Source organism: Camellia sinensis, chromosome 8 (genome assembly GCF_055761805.1).
Source record: "Camellia sinensis isolate YWXY chromosome 8, ASM5576180v1, whole genome shotgun sequence".
Taxonomy (NCBI): Eukaryota; Viridiplantae; Streptophyta; class Magnoliopsida; order Ericales; family Theaceae; genus Camellia; species Camellia sinensis.
Window position 1 is genome coordinate 36,086,749 of NC_138968.1, and position 19,793 is coordinate 36,106,541.

The 19,793-nt window shown below is 41.0% G+C and overlaps 1 protein-coding gene across 1 annotated transcript; it reads right to left on the minus strand.

The window, feature by feature from the left end:
• Positions 1-15,485: 15,485 nt before the first annotated feature.
• LOC145796509 (uncharacterized) lies at positions 15,486-17,208 on the minus strand. The gene is made up of 2 exons (XM_082881749.1): positions 16,544-17,208; positions 15,486-16,466 (listed from the first exon to the last, which is right to left on the minus strand). Exons 1-2 carry the CDS (start codon positions 16,976-16,978, stop codon positions 15,879-15,881), a joined length of 1,023 nt encoding a protein of 340 aa, XP_082737875.1. The 5' UTR covers positions 16,979-17,208; the 3' UTR covers positions 15,486-15,878.
• Positions 17,209-19,793: the final 2,585 nt, after the last annotated feature.

The following is a 19,793-nucleotide window of genomic DNA, read 5'->3' on the forward strand; positions in this document are numbered from 1 at the left end:
TTTGGCTATTTGAGCCTGGGCTCAAAAGCTTGGTTTGGGAAAGACTTTTTGACTTTTTGACTTTTTTTTGTGAGAAAAGAGTGTACTGATTACAGGTTAGATGTGATGTTTTGTCTGTTGTGGCTCAAAGAGCCAAAAGAGCCCAAATGAGCTCTTCCCAAACTACACCTGAGTTTGTCAACTAATACAAATGAATTTTTTATTAGATTTTCTTTACAAATCATAAAGATAGTAAGACTCATTTTAATAAATACGCGTGGAAGAAAATTTGATAAAAATTCATGTGTATGTAATATTTTTCTTAATATTAACATCACCTCACCTTTCAATTTAGAAAAATGATACATACATAAAAGAATTTATTGTTTGAATTTTTTTATTAGTAGACATAAAGCTAATGAATACCACGTATAGTCATTAATATGAGTCAAATGTAGACCCTTTGTCTCAAATTATTTGTCAATTTTCACTATTATAGACATCTCAAAAAATCGGCTATATCTTTAATTTTTTTTTAATGATTTTAAAGACTTTATCTATAAGAACTAATTGAGATCAATTAATTGCTAGAAAAAAATACATTATTTATTGATCTGATTAAAGGGTATGCATGCAAAAAATGGATAAATAATTTGAAAACGAAAGTGTATTACTCTTGTGTCTAATACTAAAGAAAATCATGTAAGAAATTTGAAATCTGCTTATGCAAGACTCTCCAATTTTGTCTATGTTTGCATTTTTAGGGAGTTGGGGAAGAATTGATGCTTAGCACCAGAAAGTCCATATGGAAGGTGAAGCTAAGAAATGTGGGTAGTAATACTTGTTAAATTGTCATTTTGACTAAAGATGTTGGCCTAGTTGATGTATATATATTCCTTTTCTTGCAAATTTTTTTGTGGTATATGAACTCAAGTTGTTCTTTGTCATAGAATAGAATACTATTGAAAAAGGACGGTTAGTAGATTAGCTAATGAATGCAGTTAGGACACATGTTAAATGAGTTTTAAAGACAGATATTAAACCCTAAACCCTATACATATTTTTATTATAAAAATGTATAACTTTTAAAAAAAAAAATTAACATAAAATTTAAGAGCACGTGCTAACGAAATGTTTATTAATTATGCAAGAGCATATTTATTGACTTAATGGCCAGTTTGTGTTACCTATGTTTGGTACTCCTTCCGTCCCATGTTAGTTCACTTTTTCATTTTAGTCTGTCTCAAAATATTTGTCCACTTTTTATTTTAGGCTACTAAATTTTATTAGATTTTTAAAATTATCCCCTATAAACCATTACAAACACATTTTAAAATTCAAATAGAAGGGTAATGGTGGGGAAAAAAATTCAAATTTTGAATTAAAATGTAATGATTGCATGTCTCTTTAATAAGTTAGATTTTCTATAATGGACAAACAAATTGGGACAGAGAGAGTAATATTTATGTTTTTTTTTTAAATTGTAAATTATAATTCTTTTTTTTTCAAAAAATGTTTATAGAATTTTAAGAACCAAAAAATACAAATGTTTTCATTTATTTCAGAAATAAATTTTCATTCTCACACTCCTCTCATCACTTCTGACAAACATCTCCTTTGACAACCCCTTACCTGTGGACCACTACCTTTGGCAGAGTTCGAATCCTCGGCCGCACTTTTCTGCGGCCCTCCCTGCCGCACTACAAAACGACATCGTTTTGTATTTTTTTTTCTTCTCCTTTGTTTCTTATTTTGCTTTCCCCTTTCCTTTTTTGAACCCTAGACTAGACAGACCGATGGAGACGACGATCTAGATGAGAGTCTGAGCCGACGAACGGAGAGGCGACGGAGGCGAGGCGAGGCGAGTCGAGACGAGGCAAGGCGATGAACGGAGAGGCAATAGAGGCAAGGCGAGGACAGGCAGAGGTGAGGCAACTGGAGCGGCGAGAGACTAACAGACAGAGTCGGTAAGAGACGAAGAGAGAGGGCAACTAGATCCGTTTCTCTCCCGTTCTACATCTGCTTTGTGAATGTGATCCCTACGTGGTGAATTTGTGTAAAGAACAACCATATTCTGAATTTATGTACAAAAATGATAGAATTTGATCCCTACATCTGTTTTGTGAATGTGATAGAATGTGATCCTTAATCCCTTTAGTATCTTGAACTTTATGTTCTCTTAAATTTAATTCTCAAATAGTCTGCTACTTGAGAATAGAATTACCTTTGGAAAGTCTTTGTGATGAGTTAATTGGCTTTCAATAGTCATTGTTTTCATGTGTGTATGCTGGATTGCTGCAGTGTAAATAGACGACTGTATATGAGTACAAATCTATAAATCTAAACACACCTCTCTCTAAGGCATCCACAAGCCTTGTCACTATGAGCACATTGAGTAGTTTTTATATTAAGCATGTTTATGAGAGTTTCTGAAGTAACCGAGTGAGAGATGCAAGCTCTGTTTGGTTTCCTTGGCATTTTTGTTGAGCTTTTTAGTGCAAAGCATTTGGTAATTAACTAGGAAATTATTTATATAGTTGCAACTCTCCAATGTGTAAGAAATGTTATAGTTGCAACTCTTCAATGTGTAAGAAATGTTTGGTTTCCTTGGAAGTTATTAGTTTTAGCATTTGGTAATTAACTAGGAAATTATTTATTTGGCTTTTCTTTTTTCTTTAAAGTTCCATAGCTCAAAAACCACATACCTACCACTTGGATTATATTCATTCATCTCTTTGAAGGCAATTGTGATTGCCTCATTGCAACTCTCCAATGTGTAAGAAATGTTTGGTTTCCTTGGAAGTTATTAGTTTCAGCATTTGGTGATTAACTAGGAAATTATTTATTTGGCTTTTCTTTTTTCTTTAAAGTTCCATAGCTCAAAAACCACATATCTACCACTTGAATTATATTCATTCATCTCTTTGAAGGCAGTTATGATATATCTCAACTCCCCATTCCTCCTTGAGATTTTTGAGCAATTCATCATCCTTATTTATAATTTCCTGCATTATGCATGATCACTTACAATCAATTAATCTCCTGATAGTTCCTAGCTCTCTGGATATGCAACAATTAAATTTCAATAAAACTCAATCCATGAAAAAGAAAATGTGGGAACTATTACCTACAATGAGAAGCAACCTATAAATCATTAAAATGACCCTCATGAACATTTTGTTTTCATTTACAATATTAGTTTTTTTATTCATATTCTAAATGAACATCGTCGTTACTTTGGCTCTATATTTTTGCAGATGTCAACTTCAAGTGTTAACGGCAGTACGTCAAATCAATTGACATTTTACAACAAAAATTGTCCTAATTGTCGTAAAAAAATAACTATTCAAATTTTCGAGACGAAGTGAAACAAAAACAAATTATTTTATTGTTGTCAAGATTGCAATGGTTTTATTGGATGGTGCTTGCCTACAGATGCACAAGGTAGAGGTAAAGGAGAAGCACAAATGAAAAATATGCCAACTGTCGTCGAACTGCTTCGATTTATGAGCGAACAACTTCGCTTTCAAAGCGCGATGATGATCAAATTGGAAACAAACATAAATCGAAGTTCGTGTCGTATATATGGGTTGTTCATATTGCTTGTAATTGGTCTTGTATTAGTTATGAAAATGTAATCGAAGTTTGTGTCGTATGAAAATGTATCTCTTTGTTTATGCATGTAATGTATATATTGTAAGAATGTTGGTATCAGTAATGTATTGTGGTTAACATTTGTAATGTATATATTGCAGTTAACATTTGTAATGTATTGCATGTAATGTATATATTGCAGTTAACATTTGTACCTATTAGTTGTTCCCTCATTTATTTGAATTTAAAAATTGTTAGCATTTATCCTCCATAGCATGAAACAGATTGTCATCTTCCCAGATGCACTCAACCAAAATGAAAATGAAAATGACAGTGAACAGTGCTCATTGAAGAAGCTAAAACAGAACACGAAACAAAATGAACATTGCTCATTCAAAAAGCTGAAACAGAACATTGCTCATTCAAAAAGCTGAAATGAAAATCCTACTCTCATTGCTCATTCAAACATCTGGTAGTGAACAATCTCACTTGTAGGTCTACATAGCATGAAACAGAACATTGAAAAAAATAGACAGAACAATCTCACAGATTCTCACAATCCATCAAATCTCCACCTACAGAACCTGACTCTGATCTCAAGTAAACTGTAAATCCTTTCCAAACATTGTTCCCATTGCAAAAAATAACATAAAAATTGACCCAAATCCAAACAACATAAAAAAATACACCCAAATTTGAAAGTATAATAACACTAGTGAGGCTTGCGACAGGGATGTCCATCTACATGATTGTCAGCAGGACTATGTGAGGCTTGCGATATTTAGACTGCAAAGTGTTGAACACTAGTACCTCAAAGCAACTCCTGAAACGATGTCTGAGTGGGATAGACTAAAGGCATTGACTGAGGTGTGTTACTTCCCTGCAATAGTGCTAAATTTAGTAAAATATTGATACAATGTATACAACTATTTGAATGTAAAGTATGTAAGCAATTATAACTTACATCATATGTAGGATACATGACATGATGAACACTTGTACGACACATGGCAAAGGGAGGTTGAAATTGAGATACAGGTCAAGATTGAGAAATATAGACACAATGACCATGACCCTAAAGTAAACCAACATAAAGCAAATAATATATGAAATGAAAAAAATTAATAATGCATTTTCATTTTTAAAAAAAAACACACACAATATGAATTATTACCTCAATATAATTACTACCCATGACGAAAGGAGGTTGAGATTGACATTGGGGAGTATAAACAGCAACACCCTATACAACCAATGCAAGAAAAAAAAAATTCACATGACTACATTGCAAGAACAACCAATGAAGATATGTAGGAATCTTAGTTATCTAACAACATTAATAAAGTAAAACAATAGTTTCGTATGAGGTTCAATTTCCCTAAGGTCTATGCATGTCAAAAGTTGCATACAATATTAAATATTACCTTCATGGAATGATTACCAATGGCGGAAGAAGGTTCAGATTGACCTTGGGAAGCACAAAAAGAACCATCCTACATGCATAACAAAAGACAAAAATAATAAATATCACCTTACTAGATGACAAATGATAACCAATCCAACAATATTAATACAAGGTTCCACACAATAGTAAATATTACCTTAATAGAATTATTACCCATGGCAACAGGAGGCTCAAATTGACCTTTGGGAGTACAAAAACCATCACCCTACAAACGACCAATTTCTTTAATTCATTACTTTTCCAACACACATAACACAAAATTGGTAACACATATCACATAACACATAACAAAATATCATTTAATCATTTGCAACAATTTTGTGTAATTACCTGCTTAGATTGCATTCTTTTCTTCTTTGCAATAGATTTTTCCATCCCGCCCTTGATCTTCCTTCTTCTCTTACTAGTTGCTTGTCTTTTCTTGAGTCCTTTAGCTTTGATTCAACAATCTACTTCATCACTTTGTCTTTTCTTTAGTCCCTTAGCTTGCTTGTCTTTTCTTTAGTTATCTGCTCTTCACAATCTAATTGGACTGCATAATAAAATGATGGATTTTCCACAATTTTTTTTATGAAAGTACTGCAACACACTACCCGCTTCTCCATATTCCAAATCTTTTTGTCTCTTCGATCTCAAGTAATTTTTTTGGTCCAATTTCGTGAAGCCTAGTGCTGCTCTTCCACCAGATTCCCTACCAAATAGCTCATAAGCACGCCTAAGAGGAATTCTAGATTCTGAAGCCAATTCTACTTCAATTGCTTGGGTGGTAGATATTTTTATTTGGGATGGCAACATATGAATGCACTCTTAAGGCACAAGATCATGATTATGATGTTCAACAAAATCAATTGCTACATATTTTCCTAAATTTCTATCTAACTTGATACTCAATCGGGCACCACAACCACATCTCACCTATTGTCTCGGAAATTTTACTTGTGGATCTCACTTGTCAATACCCCGAGTTCCCTCTTTGTAAAATACAAAAGTTCGTGAAATTATTTCCTTAGTTTGTTTGTTCTTGTGTGCATACGCCTTCCTAATACTAAAGCCCACATTTCCGCTATAATTATTGTAAAAGTCATACACAGCTTGTTCAGAGTCAAATGATATGCCCAATTTCGGCTTCCAACCACAACTAGACAACTCATCAACAACATTATTTTCTTCCATTACCTGCAATTCAATTTATATTACCTGGATTTTTTTGGACAGGTATGACAGTGTTTAATTTTCTACCTCTGTGTTTCTAATTTAATAAAGTGCCTCTGTGTTTCTAGTTTAATTACATCAACAATCTATCAACATATACCAACTTTCTAATGATGCATGGACATGGGTTTGAAAAAAACCTAATGATAGGAACAAATTTAAATTATAGGAACAACTCATTGCTATATTAGTTTGCCAAGTAATTTTGTTGGTATAGCTTTACTAAATGTTTTATATAGGGAGATAAACAGAAATTTGGCTTCAGAAGCAGATCACCTAATATTAAAAAAATAATAAATTAATATATTTAGTAGTTCAGTTTAAAAGCTTGAGTTTGAAGTATCATTTATAAATGCTCTGTTTCTTAATTTTTTAAATCTGTTTGAAGCATCATTTTTTAAGAATGCTCAGTTGCCCAGGTTCCTTTGCAAGAGGTCTGAGGTTTGATTTCCCGCAATTTGTTCAATTCATAAGCTTAAGGGGTAGCTTCTTAATTGGCAGTTTACACAACTAAGTGGGTGCACAGAGCCTACCTAGGCTAAATTCTCGGTTTCAAAAAAAAAAATTAAAACAAAAATCCCTGGTTTAAAAGTGAAAGAAAATTTCGAAGAACTATATAAAATAATTATATAGACGTATATATGTATACAGTGGCTGAGAAATGAAACAGAAATGAAATGGACCTCGTCATGGCTGCAATGTCGACTTGCCGTCATCGCGTCGCCGTCGGACTCGCGTCCCTCCACCATCCTCTGTTCATCACCATTGCTTCTCTCCACCATCTCTCAGTTCGTTTCTCTCTCCGTCTTCGCAGATCCTACCGATCGTCTCTCCGTTCGCCGATCGTCTTGCAGTCTTCGCCAATCGTCTCTCTCTCTGACTGTGCCTTTCTTGTCTCTGTTTGTCCAGCTCTGTATGTCGTACTGGTTAGGGCTAAACACAGAGACGAAGATGAAAGTGAAATAAACAAGCAGGAAACTTCAATTTTGGAAAAAAAAAAAACAACAACAACAACAACAACTAAACAAAACGACGTCGTTTTGGAGAGTGAGGCATGGAGGGCCGCAGGAAAATGCAGTCGAGGATCCTTACTCCCTTTGGCAACCCTCCATCCTAACCACTCCTTCGATAACTCTTCAAACACATTATTTATTTATATTTTTTGCAAATATTTATGTATACCAATTTAACAAATAAAAAAGTAGACGTTAAAAAAATTATTTTCTATAAATAATACATGGTGAGTTGTGGCTTGGATCCTGTTTGGTGGAACTTTTTGGAATTGTTTAAAAAATCTTTTGATTTTATTTTAAAAATTTGTGTCAAACTATTTGGTACAACTTATAACTTATGAAGTAAAAATAACTTAAATAAGTTGAAAAAAATTAATTATCTAGAATGTAAGAGAGTGGTATTTTTTATTTCTAATTTTTTTTATTATCAAGTTTCAACTTGAGAAAAATTGTACCAAACAAATCTTTACAACATCAGGCGATTTTTTATTTTATTTTACATTTTCAAGTCATTGTGAATGTGGTACTAAACAATCTTCTACAACAATCACAGCATTATTAGAAATTTATTGATCTCAATAATTCCACAAGTTCGCTTATGGTGTAGACCATTCTTGAATTAATTGTGATGTGGTACTCCAACTTCATATTTGTTCTCTGTCACATTTGGTTTTCTAATTATTGTCCTTTCTTTCAGCCCTTTTATTTATTCTAGTTTTATTGTTCTCCTTTATATTTCAATTAAACTCTGGCCACCAAAATAAGAAACTATTTTAGTAAATGAGAGGGTAATTTTTGGTGAAAATTGGGCCGAGCTGTAAGATGGACTTTGTGGCCCAACGAAGGACTGGGTAAAAAGGCCGTAATGTTACTCCGGCCCAAAAGAGATAAAGTTACTCTGGCCCAAGAGATAAAGTTACTTCGGTCCAAGATGATGTAAAGTTACTCCGGTCCGGAGGCAACTTGGAGTTAGGCCGGTCTCAGAGTTAGTCCGGTCACGACGTAGTCTGGTTAGAACGGTCAAAACCTTACTACTCGGTAGTTCGGTCTAAAACACACCATGATTTCTACATAAGAGAACCGAGATAAGGATGGGGTAAATGTGGAACCGAACTGAGGATAGTTCGGCCTACTCTGTGGCTCAGCATAGCCAGTTTTATTTCGGTCATGTGGTAGTTCGGCCATAGTAAAAACCATCTCACTTGGGTTAAGCAGTGAGGGGGGTGTTGAAGGATAAGCATTATCTTTCAGGAGAATGAATCCTAGAAGGACTCTACATGGAGGAATAAAAGTCCTACTAGGATTGTGCCACACGAAACTTATAAAAAGCTCACAAACATCACCTTGGAGGAGGTAACACACAATTTTGCTTTCTACACAGAGCTTTGTCTATTTGTCAAGTTTGCTGACTTTGGCATCGGAGGGGTTTCCGGCACACACCCGCTGGCTAGCTCACGTTTATGTTTTCAGGTAATAAAGCGACGTCGTACGGAGGAGCACAGACTTAGTCAACAGGATTATACGATAAGGTGTATTTCTTTCTCGTACAATTGACGCCGTCTGTGGGAAAAACAGACAGAACAAAACCTCTTGACTAAGCTTCTCCCTTTCTCAATCAATGGCACACATTGAGGAATTGCCGCAGTCCGCAGTCGACGGGCTAACTCCGGAAGGGGGCGCAAGGCGTGAAGGATTACCCTATGTCCCTCCCATGGCGGACTTGGAACCCCAACGACATAACTCCAGAAGGGATGCTAGGGGACGGCGGACTAACAGCCCCCGTCACTCTCGTTCGCAAAGTCCTGACAGACAAAGGAGGAGGATTGATCCTCAAGCCCTGGAAGACCGCGTGAAGGAGCAAGATGAATTGATAAGAAAGATGGCGGCGGACATGGAGGCCTTGAAACGCCAGATGAAGAAAAAAAAAGTGGCGACAGGAGAGGGGCGCAAAAACAAAACGCCCCCTCGCCACTCAGAAAATCGTGGTAGGAATACCACACCCTCACAAGAAGAGAGCAGAAGCCTTAGGACAGGCGACACTCAGTCCTGGTCTTCCAGAACTCGTCACTCCAGGTCTGAGGGGACGAGATCTGAAAGATCGTACACTGAAGGAAGCACGTATTGGCCCTCGCATTCACACCAAACCAAATCTAGACAGACAGAGCTGCCCAGGTCATCCGACTTACGAACCGTGCTCGAAGAAAAAGCACGATGCAAGGAGGATGCCAGGGCGCGAGATCCACACAAAATTTCTGCCTTACAGCGGTTGGCTCCTCGGACGCATGGAAGTGTCGAGGTTGGAATGCCAGTACCGCGCCCTGCCTATGAACCAACAGACAAAGCATTGGCAAGGCTACAGACTTCGCCGTTTGTTCCGGCGATTGAAAATGCGCCCCTACCATCAGGCTTCCTTCAACCCAAATTCACTACATATGAAGGGAAGACAGACCCGTATTCACACTTGAGCCACTTTCGCCAAGTCATGGCTGTGTACAGGCGAAACGAGGCCTTGATGTGTATACTCTTCCCATCAAGCCTTGGCGACCTAGGCTTGACTTGGTTCGAAAAACTTCCAGAGGGCAGCATAGCCTCCTGGGCTCAATTGGCAGAAGCGTTCGTAACAAGGTTCCGAACAAACACTAAAACACCTGTGGAGATCGACCAACTACTCTCCATCGACATGGGGGATAAAGAGACCGTTAGATCCTACAATAGTCGTTACTGGGAGACATTCAATCAGATTGGGGACTGCCCCACCAATCTCGCCATTGCACAGTACAAAAGAGGCCTTCCTGTCGGGAACAGACTAAGGGACTCGATCACCATGACGCCACCCCTCACCATGGAGGCCCTGATGGAAATAGTACATCAGCACATCAGGGTAGAAGAGGATGGCGCACGTGCCAAAGCAAAATCTAATACGACTGCAGTACCAGAAAAGAAAACCTCAGCAAAGGTCAATACAGTAGATCGTCAGAATAGAAACGGACGTGGAAGACGAGATAACGGAGAAGACCCAGACAAAAGATGGTTGAGAATCCGCACTGCCATAACAACGGTGTTCAAAAAACCGATATATCGGATTCTGAGCGAAATAAGAGATGAGCCTTTCGTCAAGTGGCCAGCCAAGCTAGGAGAAGCTCAGAAAAACTACGACGACAGATCACGATGCACCTTCCACAAAGAAAAGGGGCACTGAACTGAGAATTGCACGCCGTTGAGACAGCACTTGGAAGAGTTGGTAGCAGCAGGTCACTTGGACAAATACATTGAAGGAGGGACACAGCCAGCCCCCCAGGATCATAATAACCCCAATGGAATGCCGATCGACGCCCCACCACAAGGCATTATCAATGTAATACATGGAGTCTTTGAACCTGAGCGTGTATGCGAGCTCAAGGGATCGATCAAAAAGGCTGAGCACTTTAGAGAAGTACAAAGTGCCCAACCAGCCATTAAGAAGGGGAAGACAGAGACAACGAACGTCATGTCCTTTTCGGACAAAGACTTGGATCGAATATACTGCCCTCACAATGATGCCCTAGTCGTCACTCTCCGAGTCAAGGATTTTGACGTCAAGCGGATTCTGATTGACCAGGGTAGTTCATGTGAAATCATGTACTATGAAACATTTAAACAACTGAAGCTGCAAGACAAAGACTTGGCGCCTGCCGTATCTCTCCTGATTGGATTCAACTCCATGCCATAATGGCCCGTCGGCAAGATAATTCTTCCAGTCAGAGCAGGAAGCGTGACAAAACAAGTGGAGTTCTGGGTATTGAAGGTCCCCTCCACTTATAACATCATCCTGGGCAGAACATGGCTTCATGCCATGCGATCGGTGGCATCATCCTACCACCAAGTAATGCGGTTCCCCAACGACACCGGTATAATTGAAGAAGTCTATGGAGATCAGATCATGTCAAAACAATGCTTCGCCACGGTGAATGGCAGCCGCGCAGCCAAAGGATACGTTCATTCGGTGGAAGAACCAGAAAGTAATGAGCTATTCGCAGATGTCGGCAAAGCGGCGGATCAGAAAGCAGTTGAGGACTTGGTAGAGGTAAAAATAGATGAAAAGAACCCGGATAAGTTCTTTTTGCTCGGTTCGTCGTTGTCCAGCACTGAGAGGTTAGAGGTCTTGGAATTCTTAACCTCTAACATCGAAGTGTTCGCCTGGACACCCTACGACATGCCAGGCATTGATCCAAACTTCATCTGTCACCAACTCAATGTCCACCCATCAGCCAGACCAGTCATTCAACGCACTCGCAGATCGGCACTTCACCATGCCGAAATAGTGGCAGAAGAAGTAGGTAACCTGCTGGAGGCAGGAGCAATTAGAGAAGTGCACTACCCAAGATGGATCTCCAACACAGTCGTAGTGCCAAAGAAGAATGGTAAATGGCGTGTCTGCGTCGACTACAAAACAGTCAACAAGGCGTGTCCAAAAGATAGCTTTCCTCTACCAAGGATAGATCAACTGGTGGACCTAACGGCAGGGCACAATCGACTTAGCTTTCTGGATGCATACAGAGGCTACCACCAAATCGCCATGTACGAACCAGACCAGGAGGTCACATCCTTTACAACACCAAGAGGACTATACTGCTACAAGGTCATGCCCTTTGGCCTAAAGAACGCAGGAGCGACATTCCAACGGATGGTCACCAAGATGTTTGAACCATTGTTAGGCAGAACAATGGAGGCTTACATCGACGACATGGTGGTCAAAAGCAAGGATGAGAAAGACCATCTCAAGGACTTAGGAGAGATATTTGAAGTCTTGAAGAAGCACAAGTTGTGCCTCAATGCATCCAAGTGCGCATTCGAAGTAGGATCTGGCAAATTCTTGGGCTTCCTCGTGACCAACCGAGGTATAGAGGCAGACCCCTGCCAGATCAAAGCAATCCAGGAGTTGGAGAGACCAAACTCAGTCAAAGAAGTGCAGCATCTCACCGACATGGCGGCTGCGCTCAATCGGTTCATAAGCAGATCGTCAGACAGACTACAACCATTCTTTCAAGCTTTAAAGGCCAAGTTTGAGTGGGATGAAGAATGCGACCAAGCTCTGGAAAGCTTAAAGGAATATATGTCTTCCCCACCACTGCTTGTTACCCCAGTACCTGGTGAAGAACTCTTCTTGTACCTGGCAGTCTCTCAGCACGCAGTTAGCGCAGTATTGGTTCGTGCAGAAAGAATCCAACACCTGCCCATCTATTATGTCAGCAAGACATTGCTGGGAGCCGAAACGAGGTATTTGCCACTGGAAAAACTAGCATTAGCCTTAATGATGGCCTCAAGGAAATTGGCACACTACTTTCATGCCCACACCATAGTTGTCCTCATAGCTTTTCCACTAAAAGCTTTGTTTGAGAGGGCGAACTTTTCTGAGCGAATTTTGAAGTGGGCAGTAGAATTGGGACAATTCGACATCAAGTTCCAACCCAGAACCGCAGTAAAAGCCCAATCCTTGGCAGACTTCGTCGCAGAGTTTACTCTTGGAAGTCATCATATCTGCCCAGTCGACCTAACTGACACAACCGAACTAGGGATGGAAGTTGACGCCGGAATAGCGCAACCCCTAGCAGAAAGCACTCATTCAGACTCCAAGACAGACCAGACTAAAGACAGCAAGGAAAAAGTAAACCAAGCAAACCAAGACTCACCAACAGTCCAATCAGATGGCGAGGGGCAGACAGCAAGCATGGACCTTGAAGAAAACACCACTCTTGACCCCACGACATCATCTGACCCCTCCACTTGCTGGAAGTTGTTCGTTGGAGAGATATGGAAGCTCTTTGTGGATGGAGCATCCAACCGGCATGGTACAGGACTTGGCATAGTCCTCATCTCTCCAGACGGCCTGGTTGTAAAGCAAGCAATCAACCCTGGCTTCCCAGCATCCAACAATGAAGCGGAGTATGAAGTGCTTCTTGCAGGACTCAAATCAACATACTACATGAAGGCCACCGAACTAATGGTATACAGCGACTCTCTGCTGGTGGTAAACCAAATTTCTGGTGACTACGAAGCAAAGGATGACAGAATGGCCAAGTACCAAGAACTGGTCAGAACAGAGATCAAGAAGTTTGATGTAGTAAGGATAGAACAAATTGGCAGGGAGGAAAATAGCAGAGCAGACGAACTAGCAGGCTTTGCCTCAATGGCAGATGCATCCATCCCTCATCCATTGCTCATCGACTACTTACCAAAACCAAGCATAGAAGACCCCGAAGCAGAAGAGGTATGTTGCGCAGAATTAGGCCCCTCTTGGATGGATCCCATCATCCTGTTCCTAAAAGACGGCATCCTACCAGAAGAGAAAAAAGAAGCCAACAGAATAAGAGCGAAGTCGCAACGATTTTGGCTATCTCCATCTTTGGCATTATACAAGAAGTCATTCTCAAGGCCTTACCTAAAGTGCGTTCATCCCAGCAAAGTGGAAGCATTCTTGTTCGAAATACACGAAGGGGTGTGCGGAAGCCATCAAGGGGGAAGATCGTTAGCTTACAGGGCCATTTCGCAAGGATATTGGTGGCCATATATGCAGGCAGACTCAGAGAAATATGTGAAGAAGTGTGAGAAATGCCAAAAATTCGGGCACCAAATACATCAACCAGCAAGAGAACTCCTACCATTAACTAGCCCATGGCCTTTCGCAATGTGGGGCTTGGACATAGTAGGACCACTTCCAACAGCACCCGGCAACAGGAAGTTCTTTCTCGCAGCAACAGACTACTTCACAAAGTGGGTGGAAGCAGAAGCATTGGCATCAATCAAAGAAAAAGATGTGAAGAAGTTCGTTTGGCAGAATATCATCACTCGGTTTGGCATACCAAAAGCCCTAATCTCAGACAATGGTACTCAGTTCGACGGCAGAATCTTCAGAAGCTTTTGTGAAGAGTACAAGATAGAGTTCTACAATTCTACACTGGCATATCCTCAAGCAAATGGGCAAGCAGAAGCATCAAATAAAGTCGTCTTGGATGGACTAAAAAAAAGGCTAGAGAAGGCAAAAGGCAAGTGGGCGGATGAACTTCCTCATGTTTTATGGGCTTACCGCACCACACCTCGGCGATCAACAGGAGAAACACCATTCTCCTTAGCCTACGGAATGGAAGCAGTAATCACACTGGAAGTTGGCCTCCCCACAATTCGAAGCGAGAATTTTGATCCAAACTTGAATGGAGAAACCATAGCATTAGAACTCGACCTTCCAGAAGAAAGAAGAGAAAGAGCACTGGTTCACATTGCCTCATACCAACGAGAATTAATCAGGAAATACAACAAGACAGTGCATCCAAGACAATTCAAGATCGGCGATTGGGTACTACGCAAAGTGATGGGAAACACCTTGATCCCAGGAGATGGCAAGTTAGGGCCAAACTGGGAAGGTCCTTACAAGGTGGTTGGGTTAGCAGGCAAAGGGGCATACCACCTAGAAGACAAGGACGGCAAAGCAATCTCTAGGCCATGGAACACGGCCAATCTCAAGTTATTTTACTTTTAGCTTTTCTCTTTCAAACATATGTAATTTTTTCTTTTCTCAATAAAAAAAAAAACAATTCTTTTCACCATAAGTTGTTCTCTGTAAAAGTTAGCTTTAGTGAAGTTTAGGTACATTGCAAACATTATTCTAAGTTAGCAGGAAAAACTAACTTAGAAGTTGGTTGGATTAAACCAACACCCTTCCTAAGCCCAGGATAAGGATCCAGGCTGCAGGACGTTTGGTCGAAATAACCAAACATTATTTTAAGTTAGCAGGAAAAACTAAGTTAGAGGTTGGCTGGAATAAACCAACACCCTTCCTAAGCCCAGGATAAGGATCCAGGCTGCAGGACGTTTGGTCGGAATAACCAAACATTATTCTAAGTTGGCTGGAAAAACTAACTTAGAGGTTGGCTGGAATAAACCAACTCTTGTTGCTCTTCAGCCGAAGTAAGGGTATGGCTGAAGAGTGGTTGGCTGGAATAAACCAACTCTTTGTTGCTCTTCAGCCGAAGTAAGGGTATGGCTGAAGAGTGGTTGGCTGGAATAAACCAACTCTTTGTACTCTTCAGCCGAAGTAAGGGTATGGCTGAAGAGTGGTTGACTGGAATAAACCAACTCTTGTACTCTTCAGCCGAAGTAAGGGTATGACTGAAGAATGGTTGGCTGGAATAAACCAACTCTTGTTACTCTTCAGCCGAAGTAAAGGTATGGCTGAAGAGTGGTTGGCTGGATTAAACAAATTCTGTGTACTCCTCAGCCGAAGTAAATATGTCGGCTAAGGAGTGGTTGGCTGGTAAGCATAGTTTAACCAGCTAGAACCGAAATAGCAGTTAGAGTAATAAAAGACATTACAAGTGCAAGCATACGAATCAAAACCAGAATAAGAGTTCAAGCAAAATTTTCATTCATTGAAAAGCCATTACAGAGGGGCATAGACCGGTTACAAAGACGAAAAAGCAACAAAAAAAGAGAAAAAGTACAAAATCAAGAGAAAAGATCATCGATTTCAGCATCAAAAGCTGCATCAGCATCAGAACGAAGACCGGTTTCAGGAGGAAGCTCGCTCTCGGTTGCAAGGGTGGTTTCGGTTGGAACCACGGTTTCACCTGGTAGTTCAATAGTCAGGTCTTCCACCATGGGCTCCAACCAACTGACAGGTCCGCACTAACAACCGAAGTATCCTCAGAAGCAGAGTCGTCGTCGGAATCTGAGTCTTCTAGAAACTGTTGTTGCAGGGCATTAGCATACTCCACAAGGGAGCTCGGTATGAAGTAGGCTGGAGGGTTGAAAACCTCGGTCTGTGGATCGTGACCGAGCTTCTCAACAGTCGCCCTCCAGCCGCACTTGAAGAACAGTTCCTTGGCAGCATCGCACTGCTTGACATAAGCATCCTCTGCCTTCTTGTAGCCTTGCTTTTCGGCTCCCTTTGCGCTCTCCTTCAGTTGAGTTATTTCGGTATCTTTTCTCTTTTCAAGCTTCACCAACTCGCGCAGATACTTGTCTTTCATAGCGATGGCGGCTTTCTGCTTCTCTGCTTCGGCCGAACTAACCAGTCCGGCAAGTCGGCCGTTCTCAGCTTGTAGCTCGGTCATTTGCTTTCTGGCTTCTTCTAGCTCGGCCACCTTCGCTTCGGCTTCCGCCACTGCTTGCCTTGTTGTTTTTCTGAGCTCTAGGACTTTCTTGTAAGTAATGTTGTTTTTCTGTAAGGCCTGACAAAACGAAGACTTCCCTTGAGCCGAAGTAAAAGTTGGAAAAATTAGACAGAAAAACGGACAGAGCTACTTACCAAAATCATGGACTTTGATGAAGACTGGATGGACTTCAATTCGGTGTTTAATTGCTTTTGGTGGTGCTCCATATCTTTGGGGAGGCACACACTCTTGGCCAGGTTGAAGGCCAATTGATGATCTTTGTCAGCAACAACCGAATCAGAATCTTGGATATCTCGGTCGTTGAAGGTTAGCTTCGGTGCCCAGATGGTGGTAGTTCGGTTGGTAGGCTCGGGTTGGGGGCTCGGTGGCAGGCTCGGTGGCAGAGCAGCTTCGTCTTCATCAACCAAGTTTTGTTCGGTTTCGGCAGTCCGGGCGCGCTTGGTTCGGCGGGATGAGGACGGTTGTTGTGTAGGAAGGGCTACCACCGCTTCTTGGGTTTGAATTGATGGTGGCACTTCGGCCCTGGTTGTTTCGGTCAGAAGGGCCCTGACTCTGCTTTTCTTTGCCATCTCTTCTTCAGCGGTTAGTGGGACAAGTCTGATTTCGGGCAAGGTTAGGTCCGGTTCTGGTGCGTCTTCAAGAAGGAAATCGGTCACTCTGGCTTTTCGGCGACCGCTTTATCTGTAGGTCGGCTCAAAATTTAGAAGCTTAGCCCAACTCCTTTCTTTAAAACGTAATGCGGCTCGGAGTGTGTTCAGATTTGGGTAACTATACAGGGAAGCAAGATGAGCTGAGTCTGCAAAAAGGATACAACTGTTAGATCGGTTATGACATCTGAAACCAAAGTAAAAGAAAAAACATGCATAAAACCGAAGTAACTATACCAGGTTCTCCTTTGTTCCAGTTTATACTTCGACCTGGGATTTGGGCTTGCTGATCTTCAAAATTGCCCGATACCCAGAAAAAGTCATCATCATTTACATCCTTATCCGGTGTATCTTTTATTATCTTTTCTCTACGACGGCGTATCCTAAGGTAATAAACCCAGCCATCGTCTTTGGAACCTATGGAGTACTGATGGAAGATTTCGGCTAGACCGAGGTTCAGGCCTGCTTGGCGGTTTAGTTCGGCTATATCCATTATTATCCGGTATATATTGGTGGATAGCTGGGTTGGGCATAGTCTGGTTTGCCTAAGAAACTCACAAACTAAGGGCTGGACTGGAAACCTTAGTCCGGTCTCTATTATTGAAAGCAGGGTAAAGGTTACAAAGCCTGTTTTGCCCCATGGTATGATATCTTGCTTGGCTAGGGTAAGATGTACATCGTCTGGAATGCCATAATCCCTTCGGAATTCGGCCATGCCGCCAGGGGTCTCTACCAAAAACCTATACTTCCCCATTTAATTTATAAGTTATTAATAAGTTAGTTCGGTCGGAAGAATGTGCTCAGTAGCTCGGTTGAGTGCGCAACAGAGTGCTTGGGCAACCTAAGTCTGCAAAGTAGAAAACAAAGGGGTTAAGCACTGATCATTGGACCGTGCTACAAATTAAAAGCAAGGTATAAGAGCCCTACTTCAGCCTTGTGAACTGGTTCTACCTCGGTTCATCAAAAGGTTTGGTAGCTCGGTTTGAGCAGGTTGCTTATTAGACCGGTTCATCGTCTGGGGACAGCTTTCTGAGTTCGGTCTAAGAAACCAAGAAAGCTGGCTTAGCCCCAAAGGCTTAGCTCGGTTGAAGATCGAAGTTCCTAGTCTAAACTTCGTTAGGTGATCTTATCTCGGCTAAAGTGAATCAGGAGTAGGTGATTTGTTGAAACTTTTGTTATTTCTACTAGTCCTAGTTTGGTTATTGTTTGAATTGATCTGCATGTATAGCACAAACAGACTCCTAGTTCGGTTGGGACAAGATTCTAGATCGAAAGCTAGTTTTCTACAGGATATTGCATATATTCAAGTGTTCTATGGTTAAGATTTTCCAGAAAAGTACAAGGCAAAGCAAAATATGTTTTTCAAAAACAAACTACAATGAAAGCAAGATACGAAAGCAAAACAGAGGAAGAAAATGGATTTACTTACCAGATTGAAGAGGAGGGAACTGGAGATGGAACAGTCACAGCAATGAAGAGCACGAGCTTGATAGTTGAAGAAGTAGAGGCACAGAGAGAGAAGACGAAGAATAGTAGAGTAAATGATTCAAAAATGAAAGGGTTGTTTTGTGTAAAGGACGAAAGGCAAAAAGGGCGGGACTGTTCAAAAATTTCGTAGTACGAGGGCGACGTGACAGCTGCCCCTAGCCTATCAGAGCCCGCCACGTGTCATTGGAAAGGGAAACGTTACAGACGCTGTAATTGAAGAGACGTTTTGACCGGACAAACAGAGCCCGGAGTGAAAGTAGCTCGGCTGGAAGGCTTAAGAGTTTTTAGCTCAGCTGGAGAGGCTAAAGGGTTTTAGCTCGGTTGGAAAGGTTTAAAAACTTCAGCTCGGTTGATAGACTGGTAATCCCAAATCATGCTGTGCAGATGGAATTAAGGGGCAATTGAGAGGGTAATTTTTGGTGAAAATTGGGCCGAGCTGTAAGATGGACTTTGTGGCCCAACGAAGGACTGGGTAAAAAGGCCGTAATGTTACTCCGGCCCAAAAGAGATAAAGTTACTCCGGCCCAAGAGATAAAGTTACTTCGGTCCAAGATGATGTAAAGTTACTCCGGTCCGGAGGCAACTTGGAGTTAGGCCGGTCTCAGAGTTAGTCCGGTCACGACGTAGTCTAGTTAGAACGGTCAAAACCTTGCTACTCGGTAGTTCGGTCTAAAACACACCATGATTTCTACATAAGAGAACCGAGATAAGGATGGGGTAAATGTGGAACCGAACTGAGGATAGTTCGGCCTACTCTGTGGCTCAGCATAGCCAGTTTTATTTCGGTCATGTGGTAGTTTGGCCATAGTAAAAACCATCTCACTTGGGTTAAGCAGTGAGGGGGGTGTTGAAGGATAAGCATTATCTTTCAGGAGAATGAATCCTAGAAGGACTCTGCATGGAGGAATAAAAGTCCTACTAGGATTGTGCCACACGAAACTTATAAAAAGCTCACAAACATCACCTTGGAGGAGGTAACACACAATTTTGCTTTCTACACAGAGCTTTGTCTATTTGTCAAGTTTGCTGACTTTGGCATCGGAGGGGTTTCCGGCACACACCCGCCGGCTAGCTTACGTTTGTGTTTTCAGGTAATAAAGCGACGTCGTACGGAGGAGCACAGACTTAGTCAACAGGATTATACGAGAAGGTGTATTTCTTTCCCGTACAGTAAGCAAAACCCATATTAACAATTTACCATCATTAACAATTATTCGAATCAATGATTAAATGATGGAAATAACTCTAA

Bases quoted from the DNA above. Each gene is read 5' to 3' on its own strand.
- LOC145796509 (XM_082881749.1), bottom strand. From the start codon at position 16,978: ATGGCAAAGAAAAGCAGAGTCAGGGCCCTTCTGACCGAAACAACCAGG. The intron at 16,467-16,543 runs GTAAGTAGCTCT...TCGTTTTGTCAG, and splicing joins CATCAAAGTCCATGATTTTG to GCCTTACAGAAAAACAACAT.